At 43.8% G+C, this 27,320-nt stretch overlaps 1 protein-coding gene across 5 annotated transcripts in view; it reads left to right on the forward strand.

The window, feature by feature from the left end:
- The window catches only part of LOC147016283 (uncharacterized), a 60,395-nt gene that overhangs the window by 14,477 nt on the left and 18,598 nt on the right, over positions 1-27,320 (forward strand). For all 5 annotated transcript variants that reach the window (XM_085844867.1, XM_085844872.1, XM_085844871.1 and 2 more), the window contains exons 8-15: positions 4,207-4,348; positions 4,603-4,764; positions 6,668-6,761; positions 8,275-8,551; positions 9,379-9,514; positions 20,455-20,658; positions 22,884-23,148; positions 23,291-25,659. In XM_085844867.1, coding sequence (XP_085700993.1) covers positions 4,207-4,348; positions 4,603-4,764; positions 6,668-6,761; positions 8,275-8,551; positions 9,379-9,514; positions 20,455-20,658; positions 22,884-23,148; positions 23,291-25,659 — 3,649 coding nt within the window. The remainder of the gene's footprint in view (positions 1-4,206; positions 4,349-4,602; positions 4,765-6,667; positions 6,762-8,274; positions 8,552-9,378; positions 9,515-20,454; positions 20,659-22,883; positions 23,149-23,290; positions 25,660-27,320) is intronic.

A 27,320-nucleotide genomic window follows, 5' to 3' on the forward strand; every position in this document is an offset into this window, starting at 1 on the left:
ATAAAATTTGGTGCGCAGGTTAGGTGTGTGACACGGACGAACTGATTAGATTTTGGTGAAGATCCGGATCTGGTCACTTGTATTTTAAGTGATTCTTCACCATTGAGAGATGGGGCCAAAAACGATATCCAGCATGATATCTCAAAAAGTTGTGGACGGATTAGGACAAACCTTTGTGGTCTTGTTTGGTGTGTGACAATGATTAATTGATTCAATTTTGGTGAAGATCTAGATATGGATATGAGAATTATTTAATTTTTAAAGTGATTCTTCACCATTGAGAGGTAGGGCCAAAAACTATATATTGTTACGGATTCGGGGTGGCGGGATTCTCACCCGACTCTTGGCGCCACCCTCACCACCGCCATCTCCGGGGTTTATAACGCCGGCTGGCTCAGCACAGGCCTCGGGTCACGCGTCTTCAATCGCGATACAAACGTAATCCTGAACCTTACCAGTTGGCGAAATAGAACCCCGGTTACAGACTGGTTTTGTCAGATGCCGAGCGTTTTCTGCCAGTCTGTAACCATTTTGGTTTTATATGCCAATCGAACGGATCGTTCCTCGATGCGACACTAATTAATCCATAGCGGCAACTTCATACGAACTAACCAGATTTATTGGGGAACCTCGGGGAACACAACACAAGCAAAACATTCACGACAATGTTTTTATGAACAATCTTTAACCCGTTCTTAACTAGGGAACTACGGATTACAGGTTTCGAGGGGGTTGCTACCGAGATATGCCTTGCAAAACCTGCAGACAAGACAGCATGCATGCAGACAAGACAGAGTACTTGTTGATGTTTCATGGATGAGAGGAAAGTGTCAAAAAGCACGAATGTCGCTCGTAACAAGCGGATGTCCACGGATTCGAGCCCCCAGCTTGAACTCGAACACACCGCGTGGCGAGACGGCGCTCGCCTTCCTTTTCCGCTCCGCACGCGGTCTCCGCGCGCTCTGACCCTACGTAAGGTCGACGGCACAAGACCGTCAGATCAACGATGGACCTCAGCTGATTTCTCTCAAGGTCCAGCATACAATTCCAGGCCTGGCCTGTTCACCAGACAAGGCCCAAATTGAGGTGCCGGCTTCGGCAAGCGGATCGGCAAACGTGTCGAGCCGTGAGGTGAGTAAGGACCGTCAGAGGCTCCATCGTTTCCTCTCTTGCCTTCCCGCCTCGAAGTCCGACTTCTCAACTCCGTCCTCTCAGTTTCTTTCTCTGCAGAATCACCTTTTCTTTCCTTCTCTACGCTCGCCTCTCAAAGCCGACCGCCGTCTCTCTCACGGCAGAATCACCTCCTCATAAGAGTCGATCGCCGACTCGACGTGCAGGCCGCCTCTCCCACTGCCCAAAAAGGCAGACTCGACGTGCATGCAGCCTCTCCCACTGCCCAAAAAGGCAGACTCGACGTGCACGCAGCCTCTCCCACTGCCCAAAAATGCAGACTTGAAATGCAAGCCGCCTCTCCCACTGCCCAAAAACACAGACTCGACGTGCAGGCAGCCACTCTTACTGCCAAAAATGCAGACTCGGCACGCTCAGGTTCACCGTCTCTCCCGGCAGATCCAACACTGTCCCTCCGTTCGCTCGCTTCGAAACACGAGCACGCCTCGAGAGCGACTGTTTCCCCAAACTGAACCCTTTTTCTTTTATGAGGTCTTCATTCACTCGCTCGCGAGCCACTGCTCCTCCCCCTTTACGAAGCCGACAAACTCCTCCCCTCAGTTTCACTTCCTCTTTTTGGCCACACCCTCTCAGCCGACTGGGCGGGGCCTCGTCCGGGATGGGGAAGGAAGAAGAGGGAGCTCTCGATCCACTACCACCGCACAAACAATAAACAGCCTCTTACACCTCCCGACACACATGTAACGTCCATTTTACTGATCAACCTTGCAAAACATGCATTTAATGGGGGATCTGAGCTAATCCTATATTTAGCAGCATACGAAGGGCCATTTTCGTAACAATATATTGTTACGGTTGTGGGGGTAGATGGAATTTCATAGGAAAGTTAGGATTGAATAGAGTCGTTTGGTCCGTGGACGTGTAGGAGACTTCTCGATGGAATTAAGTAGGGAGACTGAGCTTAACTGTTACATGACCCCACATGAGGGTGGTGTGGTGTCAATTAGATAGCGATTATGCATAACTTCCTCCAGTATGTGATTGCCCCCTGTGACCTATTCGGACTTTTTTGCATTTACAAGCGAGTCAGTCGTGCCAAGCCGGCAGAGGCCCCGCCTTCCCGGGTTTCCTGTGAGTAAGCCACGCCCCAGAGGTGTAACGGTTGTTTGGTGTGACGTCAAGGAGAGAAGCGAGAATGTTGTTTGTTTGCTTTATTGGTTCAGTTTTGTAAGGGACGCACACGGTCAAAAGAGAATGGGGTGAGGAGATGGCCTGCAAGAACAGGGCTTTACGGCTAGCTTTCCTTCGACACATCAAGAAGACGGCGCTATTCTCGTATTCCTGCTGAAGCGGTTTGGCTCCCGTACTGAGCAAGACGCTGGCAATTGGCTCTTGGTTGGGTCGTCGTGAGAGTCGGACCCCGAGCCTCGTGTACGTTACCGAAGGGGACAGCACCGTTCTGCAAAGCAGCGATTCGGTGAAGACTATCTACAAATGAAGAAGCCGCATGGGGTCTCTGAGCCTTGGAGTTGAATACCGCCCACGAATCGCCTGACGTACGTTTTCCGGCTGCGAGAGAGTGACTTGGCACCAATTTTTTTTTTTGGCATATCTACATGTGCAGGACAAAGTGCCTCGATTCCAAGTTCCACAAAGTCCATCTCTGGACCGAGCTAAGTGCCAGAATAAAGGAAGGATTTTCTTTTATTTCGTTTCCCCTTGTCTGTGCAGACTTTAGGTTTAATTTATCTCATGATTATTATTGTATCTGAATTATCGTCCCTTGTAAATATTTGTCCATTTTAATTAAATCCCATGTTTCTTTTCAATTGCTGCATCCGTGTATTTGTCGTGGGGTTCGAGTATAAACCCCCCTGTGCTGTGCTTCTCCGTGCCTCCGTCGTTCCGTCAGTGCCGCGCCCCACCTCTCTTGCAGCGTTATTATCTCTGAGGATCAACGTGTCCACCTCCTAAGGAAAACCGCTTCGCTATCCGGGCTGGTGGTGTTCACTGCCTGTCACCACAATTTGTGGTCGGGGGATTCGAGTCAAACTTGGTACAAGTATGTCTAACGATGTAAAGATTACCTGATTCGATCATGGGTTTAAGAGGTCAAAGGTGCTGTGAGGTAAAAATTCTGTTACCACTCTAACTTGTGAACCATTGATGGAATTTGACAAAACTTCGTACAAGTATACATTATGTTGCAAAGATGAACTGATTAGATTTTGGCGTCAAAAGTCAGAGGTCATGTCAATTAAAATTGTGATAACTTGAGAACAGCTGAAAGGATTTAAATCAAACGTGGTACAAGTATGTATTATTTATTGCATTCAAACTCCTGTTAATGTGATACCATTGACTATGGGATTTGAACTCAACTCTGTGCTTGTACCATGATGCATATCTTACGGATTGGATATTGAGGTTTGAGGTCAAAGTGAGAGTACACAAAGATTTAATGTGGGCGGAGGCATATCGGTCGGTGTCGTGACGTCAAATGATGTCTTGTCCGTTCTTCTTTATAGGAATGAGGCTCATGGAAGAGCAAGGTAGAACTGACAGTGGGACCAACATGAAGGTAATGAAGGAACAGGAAAAAAAGAGCAGAGGGAGAATTGGAGGAAACACTGAAACAAGCAAGTATGACGGTTGGTTTAGGAAAGGTTAATCGAGGTAATAAAGGTCACGGGACATAATTGGGGATGACAATAGATGGTGGTTTGCTTGAAGCCTTGGAGGGAAGAGCGAGACAACATGCTCTGAAAAGTGGTTCTAAAGACAGAAGAAATGAGGAATAAAAGAGTTGAGGTGTGTAGTAAGCCTGGATTTTGGAAGTTAACCTACAAGGGGGTTACTGATGACCATGCTCCAAGGTGTACCTCAACGTGGAAGAGTTGAGGGGGAATTCAAGCCTGTGTATACTGGTGATGAGATGAAGAATTTTGCCGTACTTGCATATGGACGAAAAATAATGTCAAAGCTATAATTTAATTGATTCCATGAATCAAAATGTGCACCGTTTAAATTTTTTTGCTGTCTCTCGTTTACTTTGTTCCACTTTTGTTGCTTCAGGTTGCACACACTATACGTCTGTGAGAGCTGTTTGTGCGCCTTTCCATCATCTGCCTCTCTTGCTCGTCATTCTCCTCGTTGCCAGCCGCCATTACCACCAGGGCCTGAGCTTTATCGGCATGGAAATCTTGCCGTATTCCAGGTGAGAATAGATCCTCCCCGAACCTTCTGAACCTCTCCACCTTTTTATTATTCTTTTTCTTTTTCCTTCCTTCCTTCCTTCCTCATACCATCATCTACCTATCTTCCACCTCCTTTACCCATAATTTTCATCCTTCTCCTCCTTGGTCCCATGTATGGGGTTAGAAGGATAAGCAGGTGCCATGTACTTGTAAGGTTGTTTGTTTTGCTGAAACATCTTGTTTTTATTGTTTTGCAATCTTCCCTTTCTGGTAGGTGGATGGTAAACAAAGTAAACCCTATTGTCAAAACCTCTGCTTGCTCGCCAAGCTTTTCCTGGACCACAAAACACTTTATTATGATGTGGAGCCCTTTCTCTTCTATGTACTCACTCGGCATGATGCTGCAGGCTCGCACCTGGTCGGGTACTTCTCAAAGGTATGATAACTTGCGTAAAATCATCTTGTGGGTTTGTCGCTGTGTCACATCTATGTTTGTTCCATTTTTGTTTGTTTTTGCCTCTTGTTTCCAAAATTGAACATATTTCAAAACTAGAGAATCCAGTGACATTTATATTTGGCATTTACTCATGAAGACCCCTTCCTTATGGATGGGTTAATTCCCCCAGAATGACTTCTAATATATCCACCGCTACTGAGAGCGGTGTTGTATGATAAATATTTGTATAGAGAGAATTGGGGTGCTATCGCTGCTTCATACCCCAGGGCTATGATTTATTTTACCTCAATAACTCATAACCAACTCCCTTGTACGCCCCCCCCCCCGCCAAGTCCCATCGCTGAGTACAACCACCAGTTTTCAATCCATTCCTTCCAGTGGTTTCGGAGTACATTAAAGTCAAAAAACACACACACACAAATTACATAAAACTAGCAGAGTACCCACCCTGTTCCAGGTGTGTGACACGTTATTTTGGCAGTGTATAGGCAACAGACCGCTGCCTCATTCGCTCCCTAAAATAAAAACAACCCGGGTTAGGTACATGAAACAAAAACGTGTGTGTGTGTGTGTGTGTGTGTGTGTGTGTGTGTGTGTGTGTGTGTGTGTGTGTGTGTGTGTGTGTGTGTGTGTGTGTGTGTGTGTGTGTGTGTGTGTGTGTGTGTGTTACATTGTGGTTATATAGCTCAGATAATTCCATTTGCACCCACCAAAAAAAATTCAAAACTAAATGGAATCAAACAAAACTTGCATATGCTCAACTTCAGTGTGCCCCCATTGATCCCTGCAAGTTTCAGCTTCCTCGGTCAAATTCTCTGAAGAGTAGATGATATACACTTACGTAAATAGCTCCATTATACAGGGTGGCCATAAAGTCTGGAAACATAGATAATATGATGTCATTCTGTTACAGTTTGAAGATGTCCTTGACGAAAGACGAACGCATTGAGGTGATGCTGCTGAGTGGACGTGAGGGCTGGTCATATCGACTGACAGCAGAGCACTTCAACGCATGTCATCCTCAAGAGCTGCCATCTCCCAAAGCACAGTGGGGAAGCTGGTTCAAAAATTCAAGGATGCAGGCAGTGTTCTGGACGACTATTCGTGTCCGACGAGGTGAAGGGAACTGTCATGGCGAAGGGAATAGCCAGCCCGAAGAAGTCAACTCCCCGGATATCCATGGAACCGGGGGTGCGTCATACGATTTCTAATGTATATTCGCCTATGTTTCCAGACTTTATGGCCACCCTGCACATCGAAGATATTATTACATGTTTTCCGTTTCTCTGTCTTAGCCTTAGCGGAGGCCTTTTGTGGGATACTCGTAATTTGAAACCTGCCACCATGCAGGTCGACACGGTGATGTGAAACCATCTCTTGATTTCTTACAAAGTTCTTCCAAAGTTCCATTTCCACTCCAAGTGCATAGACTTCTCTTATTAGACTTATAGGTCCTGCAGCTCATCTGTCACCTTTCGAAGCGGTTTAATCCGTGCCATCGACTGTGACACAAAACTGTACTGAATGGTCTCCTTGTGTTCTATCGTGCAATTGTTGCAGGACTTTCTCTAAATTGTTTAATCGTCTTGCTGTTTACTCCCTCTGGTCTTGGTTCCTTTGGATTGGGAGTGGATGGCGTGAATCGTTTTCTCCTGACCAAGAAGGAATGGTCCTCAAATATAATGGATGAGTTTCTTGACATCGTTGGACTCAAGGTTGTGTCATGTGCACTTTAGCATATTTATTTAGAAGGTCTTCTCGCACATGGGGTTTGTAAACAAACAAAACACTAGTTGTTTGAGAAGTGCAAGTGAAATGATCATATGAGACAGATTTATTTTTGTTTAAAAGTTTTACTTGTTGAAGTGTTTTTGTGTTACAGGAAAAACTTTGCCAGCAGCGATACAATGTGTCTTGCCTCATGGTTTTACCACAGTACCAGCGCCTTGGTTATGGACAGCTGCTTATTGACTTCAGTACGTAAGCACATGTGTTGTTTATGGGGGAGCTTGCAGGAAGTCATTCACCGTCTCCCCATGTAGCACCCCAAACACATTGGGGCTTTGTCCCTTCGAACAGCCGGACAGTGTTGGACAATGGACCGCTGCGTGCAGATGTACCTGTCGCCCAGTCTCCCACCTGAACTAATGGTCCTCGCTGGGTACCTCCGCCGATGACTGAGCAGGATGATGTGTACATGTTAATATTGAACAATTTGTTCACAATGACGATTATAGATATCAGGAGAGCAACGGTAAACGCAACACTGTAAATTATTTACGAGGGAAGAGGCACAAATACCACCGAATCATCAGCAGAAGACATCGTGCAACACACATTGAACAATTATGATACCTACTTCTTTTTTAACAGGATCTAAGGCTTGTCATGGAGCTGCCACACACACACACACACACACACACACACACACACACACACACACACACACACACACACACACACACACACACACACACACACACACACACACACACACACACACACACACACACACACACACACACACACACACACACACACACACACACACACACACACACACACACACACGGACATACAGACGAATATACGTGACACAACACAAGACAGCAACGCAAACACAGCCATTGGGCTAAGAATAAGTGTGGTCACTTCCTAGAGTACTCTTAAGTACCAGCGACGTCACCACAACGATGCCACCTTTCTCGCTGCGCTCAGCGGGGCATTTCCGAAGGAGGAATTTCCTAATCCCCATGGATGCCAACCTATGGGGATTGTCCATGCTATTAACCTTTTAAATTCTGAGCATTAAGCAAGGAAGCTGCACGTATAATCATGGCCAAAAATATTGGCACCCTTGCACTTTTTTTCAAATAACTCACAATTTTCTCCAAAAATAAGTTGAAATTGACAAAAGTATTTTGTCTCCACAATTCTTTATTTCACTGTTCATATTACAGAACCTTTGTTTTTGATTCATAACTTGATATATCCTTTTAAATCAGAAAATAAAAAGAAATGGCATTCACAAAATTATTGACACCCTCGACTTAATATTCTTACGACGTCAAAATTATCATTAAAACACTCCACATGAATAGTCGTACCGATGGTGAAAATTTTGTGTCACTCGGATAAGGGGTTGGAGAGAAAACTGAGAATTAGCATGGACGTACAGACGGACGTCCCCAAAACAATGCCTCTGATGACTGTCAGCGGAGGCATAAAAACACCTCTCCACCATGGCCGTGGATCTGATTCGGACATTAACCCTTCATCAAAGCCAAAATTTGACTCTGAGCACTCCTTTGCTCTGAAAAAGGGTTAACATCCGAAATGTGAGCTTTTCCTTGTTTTCCACAGTCTTTGGCATCCCTCGATGAATGTTCCATTGATTTCATGTATTGTGAAATAAAATGTAATTGTTGTTTACAAAATTATCTCCATGTCCCTTTCAGACTGTTTCATGTTCTGTACATCGGCCCCCAGGTTACCTTCTCTCTCGTAAAGAAGGAAAAGCTGGAACTCCTGAAAAACCTCTGTCAGAGCTGGGCAGGCTCTCTTACACGGCGTACTGGCGTCGAGCCATTCTCACACAGCTTGTGGCGATCACTCGGCCAGCCTCCAATCCTGGCGATAAATCTCCAAAAGTGTCTTCTGCTCTGACCCTCTCTCTCGCAGCCCTTTCTAAAGCCACCGGTGCTTGCACTGCGGATCTCGCATCCACACTGGTGCAGCTGGGTTTGCTGGGCCACAGGGCAGGACGGTAAGACCATGGACTTTATCAGATCTATTGCAAAAAGGAACTTTTGGCATTTTTGTTTGTTATCAAAATTTGATTGGAGCTCAGTTGCAAGAGTCCATGTTCTGTAACCGGTCCTGGGCAGCATCCATTGATTAAAAGCACAGCCATTAATGATTGCGGTTGTGATTGCTCCGATGGTTCCCCACACATGACTGAGTCCCGTCTGAGGGGGTGATGAAGCTGTGTTTTGTGGTTCTCTCAGTTTTATTGATCTTGTGTTTTATTTTATCGTTTTTAAAGGTACATGGCTGATAGAACCTTTTGATGTACACAGTTTGACAAAATGCCCAATTCAACAAGATTAAAACTCAACTGTTTTATTATTATTATTATTATTATTATTATTATTATTATTATTATTATTATTATTACTGGATGGGCTGCCTGGGGGTTGTGCGGGAGGTGGGGTGGGGTACCTGGCACTGTCCAGCCAGGTGAGTTTTCCCTGGCGGTAGTTTCGGGAAGTGTTGGACATTGAAAAGCTTTGGAGTTATTGGCCTCATGTTTGTTACCTTTTGCCTGTGAGCCGGCGGCAGCAATGCCTGACCTCAGATCCCAATATACATTTTATAGCAGCCTTTGATGGCCTCAAAATGGACATCAAGGTCAATATGCAGTAGTTTAAAACCTTGCTCAGATTCTGAAGTACCTACACCAAAAATTTGGGGTGTCTGTGCTTTTGCAGCCGTGAAAGAATAACGTACAAACACTTGAAAATATTGATAAGATTTTTTTTTTCAAACCTTTTCTCTGATTTCTTTATATTTTTGTCATTTCTTGTGTGCCAGGTTTGTCATATTCCACCGTCAATCCCTATTGGATGCTTTTGAAGAGAGTCAGAAATCACGACCCCAACGTCTTACTCTTGATGCTGAAGCACTGCATTGGACGCCATCTTTAACAGGAGCCAGTGAGATGGAGAAGGTGAGAGAAGGAGATATTGTGTTTGTGTTTGGAAGGAAGCCTGCTGAAACACAGGCTGAGATGGTTAGGCCATGTAGCAAGGATGGCAGGATTCCAAAGGATCTCCTTTTTGGAAGGCTACCGCGGACACGTCTTGCTTAAGGTCACAATTGAGGTGGAGAGACGACGCTTCGTTAATACCTGAAGAGCTTTCACGTTGATGAGAGGACATGGTACCAGACTGCTCAATTGGCCTGTGGTGAACAGTGTGTTGGGATATTGTGTGTGTGTGTGTGTGTGTGTGTGTGTGTGTGTGTGTGTGTGTGTGTGTGTGTGTGTGTGTGTGTGTGTGTGTGTGTGTGTGTGTGTGTGTGTGTGTGTGTGTGTGTGTGTGTGTGTGTGTGTGTGTGTGTGTGTGTGTGTGTGTGTGTGTGTGTACATAGTTGAGGCTCGTGGAAGAGCTCGTACTCGTACACTGAACGGATCAGGATGTAACAGGACAGAAGGAACAGTAGAGAGAGGGGGAATACACCAATATCAGAGTTTAAGGCCAAGATAGAGGGACCCTTGGACAAGCAATGGGTGTGTGGATGACCTGTAAGTCTTAACCACCACCATTCAGGAGGAGAGAGCAGGAGAAATGTGTTATTAGACACCAGGCACACATATCACCTGATCACCCCCAACGCCAAGCGTGTGGCCTCAAGTTCCTCTTCAGATTTCTGGGTAGAAGAATGGTCATTTATTCCATATGCAAAATGTGGTCACCCAATTTTGGCAGAGAGAGTACATTTCCATCACTGATGTAAAAAATGTCAAGACTATTTATACCACTCCTCATCCTCATCCTCACCCCCAAGACCTGAGAGGCACGAATGCACGCGCAGCACCCGTAACACTTGACTTACTTTCACCGTTTCATATTTAACTGTCTATCCTATCATTGTGGAATGGTATCATTGGCTACGGTGGCAATATTGATAGGTCAGAGTGTGCTTGACTTGTAAAGAAGAATGAACAGAGATCATGTGTGCTTGAAGAATATTCAGCATGTTTGGGGATAATTTTATATTCTGTACAAATGTGAAGGGGAGACTTGAAAATGCTTCCTTTTCTTCACACTAAGCGTGCGTACCTGTCGCTTCGCTGATGGGTTTCATCAGGCAGCAAGTTGTACTTAACATACATATTGTACATCTATCTGTGAATGTCGATGAGGATGTAAAATGAAACGAAAAAGGATCTCTTATAACATGTAGTTGGTCTTGCCGCTGTGGTGGTGGTGGTGGTGGCAGTGGTTGTTGTTTGTGTGCTCTTTCTATGTTCTAAAGCATTCCTGCTGCCATAGAATAATAAATGTTACGTTGGAACCGCTGCATTCAGGTCCCATTCCTGCTTCAATCCCAGAAAGACAGGCTTTTAAAGCAGGCATCTTTGTGATTACACTGACACGGATCTTTGTTCCAAGGAAATTGATTGTTATCCGCACACTTTTTCAAAAAACAGAGATTTAATCTGCTCCATCCGTCCATCCATCACGTTATCCTCCTTAACGGTTTGGCAGAAATTCGCCAAACTTGGGAGTTATGATCACCACATGGCAAGAAGGTGCAAGGACAGTCATTTTGGCCCTGCCCCCCATGTGGTGGGGTCACAAGGTGAACTAGAACTGCCACTTTATAACTGCTGGCAGTGATGACCGGGTACCCAGACATCCGCCTTTGATACAACATGAGACTGAGATGATAATTCCAAAGTTTTGCTTCGATAGAAGTGGTTCCAGAGAAAACAATTTAAGATTGATACAAATACAGCCCTGCTTCGATACAGCGTGGGACTGACGAGTTATGAACCGGGTCGCACAAAGTGTTCAATCTATTTATTCTGTATGCAGTTAGCCCTTTTTCCTGGGGACATTGGCGGTATCAATTGAATTGCTATTCTGTACTCTCAAACGCTTTCGGGTGCAGCCAAGTGAGCCTTCTGGAAAAAACAACAAAAATCTAAAAGTTCTCAGATTCAAATAATTAAATATTTCTGGCTGCCAAACCTTGTGGCTGATCGAGTTGAAATTTTAAACCTATGTTTCACATGTCGGCTAGATTATGATTGTGAAGTTTCGCATATATTGAAGCAGCGGTTCCAGAGGAAACATTAATTAATATTTATACTTCAATCCAACATGGCTGCCAAACATGGGGCCGATCGCGTTGAAATTTAAACACTTCATTCCGCAAGTCTGCTGCATCATCTCTGAAGTTTCACATTTATTGATGTCGCAGTTCCAGAGTAAACATTAATTAATATTTTCCCTTCACTCCAATATGGCTGCCAAACGATGTGTCGTACATCAAAAGGGGGGGGGGGACTTTTTGTTCGTCATGCAGAGGCGGTCATACATGTGGAATTTAGCCTCGATCTGTTCAGCCATTTCAGAGAAGAAGACTTTTAAAGTTATTAATTTTCAATCCAATATGTCTGCCGTACCATGTGCCCTTTTACAACATAAATTTAAATTCTCATAAATGGACAAGATGCGTTTTTCGATCCAAGATGGCCTCCAAACCTTGTGACTTGTGACATCATAATTTTTACCATCTTGCAGGCATGGGGGTAGATTATATTTGCCAAGTTTTGCTTCGATAGGTTATGTGGTTCCAGAGAAAACATTTAATATAATTCTTGAATCCAACATGGCTGCCAAACCATGTGACCAATCAATTAGAAATTAACAAACATATTCACTGCTCGTGTGCAATAAGTTTGTGAAGTTTCACCTTGATCTGACCAGCCGTTCTGGAGAAGAAGATGTTTGAAGGTTTTAGGGTGAATTCAATATGGCTGCCAAACCATGTGACCTATCATTTAGAAATTAACAAACTTGTGAATGGATCTCTTGGGGAAAGTGTGTGTGAATTTTTGCCTCAATCTGTCCAGCCGTTCTGGAGAAGTAGATTTTTTAAACTTATTAATTTTCAATACAAGATGGCTGATGAACCATGTGACCTATGACATCATAAATTTATATTCTGCTTACAATCGTATAGTGCAGTGTTTCCCAAACTTTTTTGAGCGCGACGCAAATCCGGGTGTGGTGAAAATCTCGCGACCCAAGCTTCAATCAGCGTCTTTTTCCACGAAACATATCATAATAAAATCGGACAACCAGCTCTAATACATACTATATTAGTGCGAGAGGTGTAATTGCAGCTTCGTCTGCATGATGTCTTCGATGCGGGGCTCGATCTTGCTGAGCGCAATGCGCTTGTCGTGGCTTGGGTCGAGGCGATTGCGCGCCTTGGTTTTGATGACCGTCAGTGCCGAAAAGCCTTGCTCGCACAGATACGTGGTCGCAAACGGGAGCAAGAACATTCATGACTTCGGCGCCGATTATGGGCTTTTCTTTCTTGACCGCAGTCCAGAACTCTCCAAGTGACGCTTTGGCGTAGAGTTGTCGATGGAACTCGTCGTGATGCAGCTCGATGAACTTCCTGCAGTCCATGGACATCCACAGACAGGTCGTCAACCTGAGCCTGGAACAGATTCCTGATCCAGTGCTGGGACGCCAGATCTCTGTCCGGGATGTATCGATCGAACTCGGTGGTCAAGTTCTCCAAATGGTTCACCAGAATGGGCTTGATCGCATCGAGCACTCCAATCTCGTCGTCCTCCCACTCCTCCAAGTACTCGTTCAATGACGGAAACGCCGCTGTTCTTCCAGAGCAGCAGCTTTTCCCTGAAGGCCGACAGTTTCTCGGAGAGCGTGATGATGTTTTGATCCCTGCCTTGCATGGATGTGTTCAGTTCGTTCACTGAGGCGAAGACGTCGTTGAGGTAGCAGACTTTGAGCATTCAGGGCTTCTCGTGGAACCGGATGGCATGGCGATGGTTATTCTCGTTGAGGAATATCTGCAGCTCTGTTCGTAGCTCCACTACACGACGCAGGACCTTGCCGTGGGAGAGCCATCTCACACTGGAGTAGAAGAGGAGATGTTGGAATTCAGACCCGAAGTCAACACACATCTTCTCAAACAGGCGAGAGTTCACGGCGCTGGCTTTGACGAAGTTGACAATGGCGACAACCTCCTGCATCACTGCCGAAAGATCTGGCGACAGATGTTGCGCAGCAAGGTTCTCGCGATGCAAAAGGCAGTGGAAAATTCCGACGTTCAGATTGACTTGCTTGACTCACGCAGTGAATCCCTGTCGAACACCAAGCATCACGGGAGCGCCGTCGGTGCACAGGCTGACACAGTTTTCCCAGCTCAGGCCTTCTTCTTGTTGGAAGTTGTCCATGACGTTGAAGATATCGGCGCCAGTTGTCGTCGTTTTCATTGGCGTGCAGAATAGAAATTCTTCCTCGAGGTCCGTCTCACCCTCGTACCTCCCGAAAATCATGACCTGGGCATCGTTTCCGACATCTGTTGACTTATTGAGTTGGTAGCTCCATTTTCCGGCCTTCTTCATGCGGGCCACCACCTGTCTTTATATCTAGCGAAATCTTTTATATCTTTATATCTGTCCTTTATATCTAGCGAAAGGTCGACGATGCGGCTAGGAATCGTGTTGTCGGATAGCGAGATGGACTGCATTTTCTTGGCCGCGTCGTCGCCGCAGACGAGTCTGGCCATGTCCATGGCTGCGGGCTTAACGAGCTGTTCGCCGATCGTGTGCGGCTTCATCTTCCTTGAGATGCGCTGCGCAACGAGGTAGGATGCTAGCGTCGCTTGCTTGGCGGCGAAAAGCGCTGGATTCACCGCCGGCTCAAACCGGCTCCGCTTCAGAGCCGCTTCTCGGCGCTCGAAAAACTCATCCTTGTTGACGTGCTCTGCGTGCTTCGTCGCCAGATGCCTCTTCAGTTTGTTTTCCTTCAGCGATTCGTTGGACAGCACTTCGAAGCACAACACACATTGTGGCTTCACAGAACCATGATCACTGATAGAAGTGAAGCCCACATCCAAAAATGCTTGCTTGTAGGAACGCTTTGCCATCCTGCAAAACAAAATAAGCGACTAGATCAGTCAGTGGAGTCAGTGTCAAGGCTAACTGACACAAAACACGCAACGCAATGTGGAGCAGAAAACTGCGCTGTGCAGTCCAGCCAGCAAGGCAGATCACACAAAACAGCGTCTCGACTTGTCGGTCAGCCAATGTGAAGTGACTGGACTGAGTTCGTCACCTCACGAAATTACTTCGGTTGCAGAGAGAGCGAGTAATTGGAAAGGCGAGCTGGCGAAATGATTGGCCTGCAGTTAACCGTTTTGGGCGGGTACAAAGTACTGAACGGCAAGAGTAGGTAGAAACCGAAGTGTCACTGCACCACGGGCTGAATTATATATCGAGTGGAACGGTACCAAACGGCACTGCCCTACAATGTGGCGTTTGCACGATTGCCTTTTACCCGCTTGATTTATAAAAAAAAAAATTTTGCCGGGGTCCTCGCAACCCATTTATGGACCCTTCGCGACCCACGTTTGGGTCACAGCCCATAGTTTGGGAAACACGAGTATAGTGGAACACGTTTGTGAAGTTTCGTGTTAATCGGATAACGTGTGTTTTTCTATCCAAGATGGCCTCCAAACCATGTGACTTGTGACATTTTTACCCTATATGCAGGCATGGGGTTAGATTACAGTTGGCAAGTTTCATTTTAATAGGTTATGTGGTTCCAGAGAAATCATTTAATATTTTTCTTAAATCCAACATGGCTGCCAAACCATGTGACCTATCAATTATTCATTAACAAACTTATTTTCACTACTCGTGTGCAATACATTTGTGAGGTTTCCCCTTGATCTGACCAGCCGTTCTGGAGGTTTTAGACGTTTAGACTGGAGAAGACGTTTGGAGGTTTTAGGGTAAGTTCAATATGGTCACCAAACCATGTGACCTATCAATTAGAAATTAACAAACTTGTCAAAGGATGTCTTGGGGAAAGTGCATGTGAATTTTTGCCTCAATCTGTCCAGCTGTTCTGGAGAAGAAGATTTTTTTAAATTTATTAATTTTCAATCCAAGATGGCTGATGAACCATGTAATCTATGACATCATAAGTTTATAGTCTGCTTCCAATCGTGTAGTGGAACGTGTCTGTGAAGTTTCGTGTTTATCGGACAAGGTACGTTTTTCTATCCAAGATGGCTGCCAAACCATGTGACTTGACGTCATAATTTTTAACGTACATGCAGGCATGGGTAGATCAGCGTTTCTCAACCTTTTTACCCTTGTGGAAGCCTTGAAATAGTTTTCATGTCTCGGGGAACCCCTGCATAAAAATGATTATATGCCATTATTAATATCTAGCTCTTTTTTATTTTTATCGTAGTTCACGTGGTAAATATAATATTTTTTTTTCACAGGTTTTTTTTCTTTTATTTTTTTTAATTCACCGAGGTTTTAATTCACAAAAAAAAAATCTGTAAACACACGCACAAAAAATATACATAAACAACCAATATCACATACGTATAACACATATAAACATAACGAAAGCATATAACTATTAAAATAACAGTTTATTGACAATTTTGAAAAGACACCGTGCATGCGTCCCGTACTTGAGTCAGTCACTCAATGATACACGAATCCGCCATGTACAGGACGTCCACTAACCAGTGAGGGCGGTTTCACACTGGCGCCATATAGACATCGTTAAATACATTCCCTATGGTTGTTATAATTGTAAATAATATAAGAGGTTGAAGCCTCTTATAATAACCAAGGAGTTTCCAACAATATGCCGTATGTGTATATTAAATCAAGCAAGAACTACTTAAAAATACATTAGCCTATTTATTACTGTTTCTCGCGGAACCCCTAGCGACCTCTTGCGGAACCCTAGGGTTCCGGGGAACCGTGGTTGAAAAACACTGGGGTAGATTATAGTAGCCAAGTTTCGCTTCGATAGGTTATGTGATTCCAGAGAAAACATTATTTAATATAATTCTTGAATCCAACATGGCTGCCAAACCATGTGACCTATCAATGAGAAATTAACTAAATTATATTCACTACTTGTGTGCAATACCTATGAAGTTTGCCCTTGATCTGACCAGCCATTCTGGAGAAGATGCTTGAAGGTTTTAGGGTAAATTCAATATGGCTGCCAAACCATGTGACCTATCAATTAGAAATTAACAAACTTGTGAATGGATCTCTTGGGGAAAGTGTGTGTGAAATTTTGCCTCAATCTGTCCAGCCGTTCTGGAGAAGAAGATTTTTATTATTTATTCATTTTCAATCCAAGATGGCTGAAGAACCATGTGACCTTGACATCATAAATTTACATTCTGTCTCCAATCCTGCAGTGGAATACGTGTGTGAAGTTTCGTGTTAATCGGATAAGGTGTGTTTTTCTATCAAAGATGGCCGCCAAACCATGTCACTTGTGACATCATAATTTTTACTATGTATGCAGACATGATAGAAGATGATAGTTGCAATTTTCGCTTCGATAGGTTATGTGATTCCAGAGAAAACATTATTTAATATTTTTCTTGAATCCAACATGGCTGCCAAACCATGTGACCTATCAATTAGAAATTAACAAACTTGTATTCACTACTCGTGAGCAATAGGTATGTGAAGTTCCCCCTTGATCTGACCAGCCGTTCTTGAGAAGATGTTTGAAGGTTTTCGGGTAAATTCAAGATGGCCGCCAAACCATGTGACCAATTAATAAGAAATTAACAAACTTGAAAAAGGACGTCATGGGGAATGTGTGTGTAAAGCTTCGCCTCAATCTGTCCAGCCGTTCTGGAGATTTTTTTTTCCCCAAAACAAGATGGCTGCCGAACCAAGTTACTTATGACGTCATAATATTGTTTTTCTACGGTGAATTATTGTGTAGATGATGCTCAAGAGATTTCAGATTTTTCCTATGCAGCGTTTTACTTGACGAATTTTCACCAGCATAACGCTTCACCGATGACGTCACGAAAAATCACCCGTGTTACCCATAGGGAGCTTATTAAAATGTATGAAGCGAAAAAATTTCCATTGCACCGTTTCAGAGATACAGAGCTCCAAAGTTTATCGTTTTTTTTCAAGATGGCGCCCGTACCACGTGATGTATGACGTCATAATTATCAACTGAGTGTGCTATCAAAAAAGATACATACAAGGGTGAAAATTTCGTGTCGATCGGACTTACCGTTCCTGAGAAAATGATTTTTAAAGCGAAAAGGCCGCAAATTGCCAGTGGAAAAAGAATAAGAAATAATAAATAAACAGAAAAAAAAACAAAAGGTTACCCAGTCCTGATTGGGTACCCGAATAAGAAATAAACAGAAGAAAAACAATAGGTTTCCCAGTCCTGACTGGGTACCCTAATTACCAAAAAATACAACTACAGGCACGTTTTTAAATGGTTTCAGCTTACCTGGAACGTAATTCCGGGGAGCTTATGGGATGGCGTGTCCTCCGACCCGTGATGAACCAAAGTTTGTTCATATTAAAAAAAAAAAAACAATCTGGGTCTAAAGGCCCAGTCACACCTTGACGTTTTAGCCAGCTTATGCCGATTTTTGGAAAATTTGTGTAAAACGCTGGTACACGTTGAATACGTTATGGGTACGTTTTGTATATGTTAAGACCACGCTGAAAAACACTGCCATAAGTGGTAGTACGCTGGCTTTAAACGTTGAACTTTTGGGTTTTCCTCGAATTTTTCATGCTTGAAATTTTACGACGTATGCCGGCGTATGACTCACACGTTCCGCTACGCTGGCCATAAGTTGTAGGCACGTTATGCGATCGTTGACACACGTTACTTGTAAGTTACTCATTAGTCGAAACACGTCGAGGTAATGTTTAGCGTACCCGAAACTTATTTCTAACCTATGAGTAACGTTTTGTAAGCACGCTACATGAACGTTGTTCACACTTTGCAACACGTTACTTGAAAGTACTACTACTACTACTACTACTACTACTACTACTACTACTACCAACATCGACATCACTAAATTCTCTCGAACTACTACTGATACTACTACTAATAACATCGACATCACTAAATTCTCTTGAACTACTGCTACTGCCACTGCTACTGACATTGACATCTACTCAACATGGAGTCTGGAACACTGACGGGTTCCTCTTATGAAGCCCATTTGTATATACCAATTCCCCTAAACGCTGCCAATACGGCATTATACGGTAGCTGTAAGTTAGTAACACGTTCAGTAAGTTCTGTGGTCGTCCGGAAGACGTCAATCTAATTCGTCTACATACGCCAATGTGCGTTTGAGATACGTTACACATAGGTTCAAAGCACGCTACTCATAGGTTCAAAGCACGCTACTCATAGGTTCAAAGCACGCTACTCATAGGTTCAAAGCACGCTACTAATAGGTTCAAAGCACGTTACTCGTAGGTTAAAAATTAAGTTTCGGGTATGCTAAACATTACCTCGACGTGTTTCGACTTATGAGTAAATTACAAGTAACGTGTGGCCGACGTGTGTAAACGATTGCGAAGCGTGCCGAGAACTTATGCCAGCGTATGCGGAACTTGTGAGCCATACGTCGAGTACGTCGTAAAATTTTCAGCATGCTTGAAATTTCACGACGTACTAGACGTACCACGTAATATGCCAGCATACTTCATTGTTTTTCATCCTGCTCCTAACGTATACACAACTTACCCATACCGTATTCGACATGTCCCAGCGTTTTAGACACATTTTTCATAGGTCGGCATACGCTGGCTAAATCGTCAAAGTGTGACTGCGATGTTGACACTTCCAATATTCAGGCGGTTATGATTTAATCGGCGTGCGGCAGGTTTTTAACAGAGAACGCCACTAGTTTGTCGGCGATACGTCCAGCGCGCTATGACTAAGTTACACTATCGTTGGGCATAGGTTGTGAACGCCGACAACAGGCTAAGCATTCGTTGGTATAAGTTATCTTTAACACAACGAAACGTTCTGTGCCCGTTACTAATACGTTATGCATACGACCAAAACTTTTAAAAAAAAAACCTCAAAACTTCAGCGTACACCAACGTTTTACGTGCATTTTTATACGTTGCCATTCCTGGCTAAAACGTCAAGGTGTGACTGGGCCTTAAGGAGGTCTATTGGTGGGGGGGGGCGGTTTGTCCCCCAAAATAGGTGTTTTTTCTTCTCGGAAACTACACGCACAATTTCGATGAAACTTGACCGCAACCTTCATCACCCGTGATATACCTAAGTTTGTTCATGCCATTAAAAACAAAAATCCATAGGTATTTACTTTACTTTTTTCCCCATTGAATATTTTGTGGGTTATCCATGCCTACCACTGGTTTTCTTCTCCAGCTGCTACCAGGTAAGCACCCAGGGGTACTGCCCCTATTTTGAAAATGAAACTGTATTTGCAATCAATATTGGGGATGAATGAAATGTGCAACAATCTTTTATTTTATTTTTTTGATTTCACCCCCAGTTAATGTCCCAGGAGATGGGGAATTTAGATCACAGGGGTGAAAATGGGGGAATTTATTTTTTTTAATATTGGGTTTTTCCTGGTGGAACCTTTTGCCATCTTTCAACTTTATTTTAGGTGGAACGCATGGGGATTTGCACTGGCGCACCATAGACTTTACTCTCGTTAGCTTTCCAGCAGACCCATTTTTAACAATTTACGACAGCAGGAACTGCTATATGAATGCTCAATGTCCTCATGTACTGCTTTGTTGCATGACGGACAGACACACAAATATTGTCGCTTCTCCTTCTAGTAATAGGTGTAAATAACTCCTTAAAGTTTAGTCTTGTTTCTTTTCTAAATTGCTGCTGGGTATCAGCTCTTCCAGAAACCTTGATCTGTATGAAAATAAATAATGCATGCTGGAGCTTCTCAACAACCAGTCACGAGAGCTGTCCTTTCTTTTTTGAACTTGTGATAAAGAATGAATGTTTGGAAAGTCTAAACGGAGTTCTTATAAATGTGAGAAATGATGATGTGTTTTTACAGAACTCATTGGATGAAGATGGAGATGAAGACAAAGAAGATGAGAAAGATGGAGAACAAGAAGATGCAAATATCTCCAGTTCGGATTCTGATGCAGAAGAAGAGCACAGGGAGGAAGATGGCGATAAAGGCCAAGAGAGAGAAAGAGAAAACCTGGCATTTGATTCGTTAACTCCTCTTACAAAACCTCGCTCTGCCAAGCGCAAGGTTCCGTTTACTTTGCTTTGTTCTCCTCATTCTCTCAAAACTTCCATTCTTTTTGTGTTTTATTTATTTTTCCTTTGATTGATGCTGAAGATTAAATAACCTTTTTGAACATGAGCACATTGCAGGAACACTTTAATTGATAAGTTTGAACTCTAACATAGAGGAATTGGATAAAACGTGATGGTGTTGGAGATGTTGAGATGAGTGAAGCAAACACACACACACATACACATACACACAATCGACTTTTTCTTTTATTTATTGATCAAAATGATCCATCATTCAATTTCTTTGTCAGAAAAAGTATGTTAACCTTTTGGTTAATCAGCTTGATTTAAGAGGTAATTACAGTTAGGTATTTCAATCAATGGGATGACAAGCAGGAGTGAGTTTGGGTGGCCTTGCCCTACATTAAAAGCATAAACTTTGTTCGTCACCATCAGTCTGGTCTTCACCACACAGGTTTGTGGAAGCGTGTCATGCCCTGATCAAGAGATTTCCGAGGACCTCAGAAAAAGAGTCGTTGATGCTTATCGGTCTGGAAAGGGTTGCAATACCATTTCTAAAGATGTTGGGCTCTACCAATTCACTGTCGAGCAGATAGTGCACAAATGGAGAAAATTCAACACCATTGTTACTCTTTCCAGGAGAGGTCATCCAACGAAAATCACTCCAAGAGCAATGTGTACAATAATTCAGGAGGTCACAGAACCCCAGGGTAACGTCTAAGGATATGCAGGCTTCTCATGCATTGGCTCATGTTAGTGTTCACGAGTCCACTATCAGGAAAACACTGAACAAGAATGGTGTGCATAGGATGATACCAAGGAGGAAACCACTGCTCTCCAAGAAGAACATTGCCGCTCGTCTCAAGTTTACCAAAGACCACATGAATGATCTAGAAGGCTATTGGAAGAATGTTCTGTGGACAGATGAGTCGAAAGTGGAACTTTTTGGCTTAAATGAGAAACGTTATGTTTGGCGAAAACCAAACGCTTCATTCCAACATAAGAACCTCATCCCAATCGTGAAGTATGGTGGTGGGGGTATCATGGTTTGGAGCTAATTTGCTGCCTCATGACTCGGACGGCTTGCCATCATTGATGAAACCATGAATTCTGGATTATACCAGCAAATTCTACAGGAGAATGTCAGGGCATCTACCCGTGAGCTGAACCTTAACATAAAGTGGGTCATGCACAGCAAGACAACGATCCTAAACACACAAGTAAGGCTTCAACAGAATGGCTGAAGTAGAAGAGATTTTGTGTTTTGGAATGGCCAAGTCAAAGTCCAGACCTTTGACCCAATTGGAATGTGGCAGAACCTGAAGTGAGCAGTTCATGTAAGAAAGCCCACACATATCTCTGAGTTGAAGCAGTTTTGTAAGGAGGATTTGGCCAACATTCCTCCAAACCAATGTGCAGGACTGATTTAAGAGTTACAGGAAACATTTGGTTGAAGTTATTTCTGCTCAAGAAGGTGCCACCATTTACTGAATGTGAAGGTTCAAATACTTTTTCCAACAAAGAAATTGAATGTTGGATCATTTTGTTCAATAAAGAAATGAAAAAGTACATTTTCTTTTTTGTGTGTGCTATTTGTTTAATCAGGTTCTCTTTATATATTATTATGATTTAGATGAAGATCTGATCACATTGTAGGTAAAATTTATGCAGAAATATCGAAAATTCCAAAGGGTTCACAAACTTTCTCACCACTATAGTTTGAAAATATTTTCATATTCAACTTCATTTATACAATTTAACCTTCATGTGCACACAAAAGTGGTTGTTAAATATCCTTATAATTGATGAGTAATCAATAAAGCTATCGATAATAGCAATGCATGTGACGTAACAGGGTGCATGGATGATATGGGTGTATTGGCCATAATAGTAGTATGTTCAGTTAACGACGGTATTTTTGTTCAGATTGAGCGTGCGAGGCGAGACTATGCGTTCTACGAATGCTATTCTAGGTCTTGGTTGTTTTATAAAGCACAGCTCAAAACACTTTTGCTTTGATCAGGAAACCTTTTTTTGTGCTTTACTCGATTTTAAAATATAGATTGCATTCTTGTCATTTTAACTTTTTCCAGCCTTGGTTTTTCCTTATTTGATGCTGCAAAACCTCTGAGGCAATAATATTCACTCTCCGTACTTTACTCAAGAATAAACAAAAATCACTTTGTTCTTCTCTACCCCCCTCGTGTCTTGTCACAGCCTCTTTCTCAGAAACGAAGGCGAGGGCGAAAACGGCGACGTCATAACTCGTCTGTGACTACAGAAACCATATCGGAAACGACTCACGTTCTAAACGATGATTCCGATTCCGATTCAGACCCTTCGATGCCCCGCCTTGAACCAATGATGGAGGAGAATGTGCCTGGGGCGGAGATAGGAAAGTCTGAGGACCGTGGAGAACGTGTGGGAGACCGCCAATCATCTGGGGTGGGAGGTGGAGGGGATGGTGCAAGAGCAAAAGGAGGTAGGTGTGTGTCTGTGTCAGTTTTTTTTGTTTGTTTGTGTTTTCTTTCTTTTGTTTTTTTTAAGTTCCATCACTCACCCTCCAACCCCTTCCCCATCTCCCCCAAAAACAACATCTTTTCCTCTCCCTTCTTCACCCCCAGATATGCCAATCCTTTCACTGGAGCAGCCAACAAGCCCGACTCTCATTTCTGACTTGGCTCCATCGATACCCATTCCGATGTCTCGTCCCCAACCCCGCCCACATAAGCGGCGGGGCTGGCCCAAAGGAGTGAAAAGGAAACCACGTCCTCCGGCCTCACCTTTGGTTGAAGAAGTTTCAGCAGATGTGGAGAGAAGGAAGAATGAAGAGGGAGCGAAGCAAGAAGTTTTAGATCAAAGAGAAAGCATTGTTGGTCACCGCAGGGAGATGAAGATGATCTCAGAAATTCTGTGTGAAGGGCATCCTGATAATAGAGATGGTTGTGGAGAGAATATCAAAGGAAACCATTGGGATATTGAAAACCTTCATCACAAAGACTGTTTGAAAGTTCAAGATGAAGAACTGGAATGCCTTGATAGCCGCGATACAAAAGATGTCAAAGGACATTGCCACCAAGGTGCTGAAGATGGCCACCAGAAATCTCCTCTACCTTTGGGTTCAGGCCAAAAGGCCAGTTATTCTGGTAATAACTTGCAAATGGAATTTAGTTCAACTGAACCATCTGATAAATTAGAAAAAAGTGATAATGGGAAGGAAGAAAGTAATTGGATGGAGGACAAAAGAAATTGTTCATCTTCACAGCTGTCCTCCAGACATTTGAATAGCCCAGATAAGGAGAGCAGGCTCAGCTGTCGTTTAGGGCTTGATCAATTAACCAGAAGAGGTGCAGAAGCGAAACACAATTCTTTTGGTGAAGAGAGTGACTTCACAGAGCACGATGGAGACTCCTTTGATGTAGAAACAAAGACTGGGAAAGCTGATTGGTTAGGATCACAAGAATGCCATCATGATTCTGAAGGTGAGGAAGGAGTAGAAAAAGAAAATGGAGGGGAAAGTGAAGTTGAGAGTGAAGGAGAGCATGTGGAGAAAGGAGAGATGGAACATGCTGAAGAAACTGATGGAGAAGCAGAAGGAGAACATGAGGTAGATGTAGAGGAAACAGACCAGCTTGGAAAAACAAAACATCAAGAAGAGGAAGTGGATGAGAGACAACATACCTCCAAATGTGAGAGACCTGTGGACAATGAAAGAGAATGTGAAAGCGAAATGGTTGCAGCAACTGAGGCAAGAGCTTGTGAGAGTAAGTTTTCAGAAGGAGAGCCAGAGAAGGAGAGCGATGGAGAGCGAGAACCGGAACAAGAGGAAGATGGAGATTTTGAGGGTGATGATGAAGATCGAGATAGAGATGATCGAGAAGGAGATGAGCCAGAGAGAGAAGATGGAGAGGCTGATCATGAAGACACAGAGACTCAAAGAGCAGTTGCTTCATTGACTGCATGTTCTGAAGATGCATCACCAGGTACAACACCCACAGTGGCTGTGGCATCGACAGTTGCTACACCTGAAGACCGTGTCGTGGGACGTGTGTCCCCAGTGGAAAATTCCAACTCTGGCAGGAGCTCCAGCTCGGATGATTTAAGGGAGACCTTGGAAGCTTGTCGGCACCTTGAAAGCCCCTCACCCCCACCATCACCACCTCACCACGCTCCACCACCTTATCTTCCCCTCAACCAATCTCAATTTCGTGGGAGTGCTACTTCAAGCATGCACGTGGCCCAGTCGGAAGCCAATATGGCTCTCCGGCGAATAGAATATCAGCAGCAAAGGTTTGAATTTGCTCCTCAACAAGTAGTGTCAGCAACAGCACCAACAGCTTCTAGCACTGAATTCACACAATCTGTTGCTCGGGCCCCACCTACTCAACTTCCTGGACAACCTGTGACGGCAACTCCACCCCCACAACGTGTTGCACAATCGGATTTTGTATCGCGCTCACGTCCTTACAATCCAGAATTCTCTGGATCTAATCGCTATGAATTTTTGGGTGGCCAACCGCAGGCTTACTCTGCTGCCCTTCGTCCCGAATATGTGGGACACATATCCGCTCCCGATCTTCCTCAGGCGATTGGGCGTCAAACCTACCATAGACCTGCCAGCCTAACGCTCGGCATATCCGCTCGTCCGCAAGCTGCTCCGCAGCTGTCAGTGCCTTATGCGGTTATTCAGGGCTCGGGGCCTCCTCTCTCAGCTCCTCGTTCTTGTAGCCCCTTGGGGCGCCCTCCCTCGAGCCCTCTCGAACGTCCTAACTCGCTGGGTCCACCGCCTATCGGTCAAAATCCGGGACTCAGTCGTGCACTTAAGCGAATGGCTTCACCGGGTGAAATCACAGCCGCACCCTCTCCGCAACTCTGTGGCCAATCAAATCGTGGTGGGGCTGAAAGAGCGGGAGCAAGCCCTGTTCCGCAGGCACCGGCAACCTATCAGAGAGGAGGTGCTGCAGGTCCTGCAGGAGAAACTGGATTGGTTGAGGTATGTTAACCAATGTAATTGTTACCTCTGCCACCTAATGTGGATGGAGGTGATGTTTTCACCCCTGTCTGTGTTTGTTTGTGAATAGGATATCTCAAAAAGTTGATGAATTTGGACGAAATTTGGTGGAGAGATTGGGTATGTGACAGACAAAATGATTCGCTTTTGGTGAAGATACGAATCCGGATCCGATAATTTTTTTTTATGTGATTATTCACCATTGAGTGAGTGATGGGGCTAAAACAATATATAGCACGATATGTAAAAAAGTTATGGATGGATTTGGATGAAACTTGGTGGATCAGTTGGTTCGTTGACAAGAACAAGCCGATTAAATTGCAGTTCAAGTCCGAATCCAGATCTGGCCTATCATCGGGATACAAAACGTAAACTAATCAGCCTGACGGAGGTATGCGCTCTATCAAGTGGCCATTGGAGTTTCATTTTATTGGTGTACATTGCTTCACATGGCCTTTTTATATTCTTCTTTTCAAGGGTGGGGGGGGGGGAGAGCTATCTATGCCTTCAATGCTAATTGCTTGTGTTGAGGTGTATTGGTCTTTTCAGTCAGTCTAGTTCCTCCTGATGACTCCATCTTTGCTCTTTACTTCTTCAGGTTCCTTGTGATGACTCCAATACAGTATTTGGTCTTTGATTTGATTGCACACCTTTGGTTTTATGGGAGCCTCGGATCTGCACAGTTTCTGACCAAGGTTGCCCATAAGTAAGAAAACCATTACGAGGCTGTGATTTGTCACAGCTCCGAACGGGTTAATTTTAGGCTGTGTGCCGTCCGAGGAAAAGTGGCCGAAAACACTTTTCGTTCTGAGGAAAAGGTGCGACTTGAACTTTTGGCTGTGGTAGACAAATACAGTCATGACCAAAAATATTGGCACCCTTGAACTTTTTTTCAAATAACTCAAAATACTATTCTTAATTTCAACTTATTTTTGGAGAAAATTGTGTCTCCCTAATTCTTTATGTCACTGTTCATATTACAGAACCTTTGTTTTTGATTCAGAACTTAATATATCCTTTCAAATCAGAAAATATAAATCAACAGTATTGACAAAATTATTGGCATCCTCGACTTAATATTTGGTATCACAGACTTTGGACAAAATAACTGCAGTCAAGGGCTTCCTATAGCCATGAATGAGCTTCCTACTCCTCTCTACTGGTAGTTTGTCCCACTCTTCTTGTACAAACTGCTTCAGTTCTCCAAGATTTGAAGGGTGACTTCTCCCAACTGCTGTTTTCAGATCTCCCCACAAGTGTTCAATGGGATTTAGATATGGACTCATTGCTGGCCACTTCAGAACAGTCCAGCGTTTTATCTTGAACCATTCCTGGTGTTTTTTTGAAGTGAGTTTCGGGTCATTGTCCTGCTGCAAGTCCCATGACCTTCGACGGACACCCAGCTTTCTGACACTGGGTTGAACATTGCGCTCCAAAATGGCAACTTGGTAATTTCCTGATTTCATGATGTCGTGCACACATTCAAGGCACCCAGTGCCCGAGGCAGCACAGCAACCACAAAACATCACTGAACCTCCTCCATGTTTGACTGCAGGGAAGGTGTTCTTTTCTTTGAAGAGTTCATTTTGTTATCTGTAAACATGGAGATGATGTGCTTTTCCAAAAAGCTCCAATTTCATCTC

The sequence above is a fragment of the Eptatretus burgeri genome, chromosome 11, assembly GCF_056783735.1.
Source record: "Eptatretus burgeri isolate ZD-2024b chromosome 11, Ebu_testis_v1, whole genome shotgun sequence".
Classification (NCBI taxonomy): Eukaryota; Metazoa; Chordata; class Myxini; order Myxiniformes; family Myxinidae; genus Eptatretus; species Eptatretus burgeri.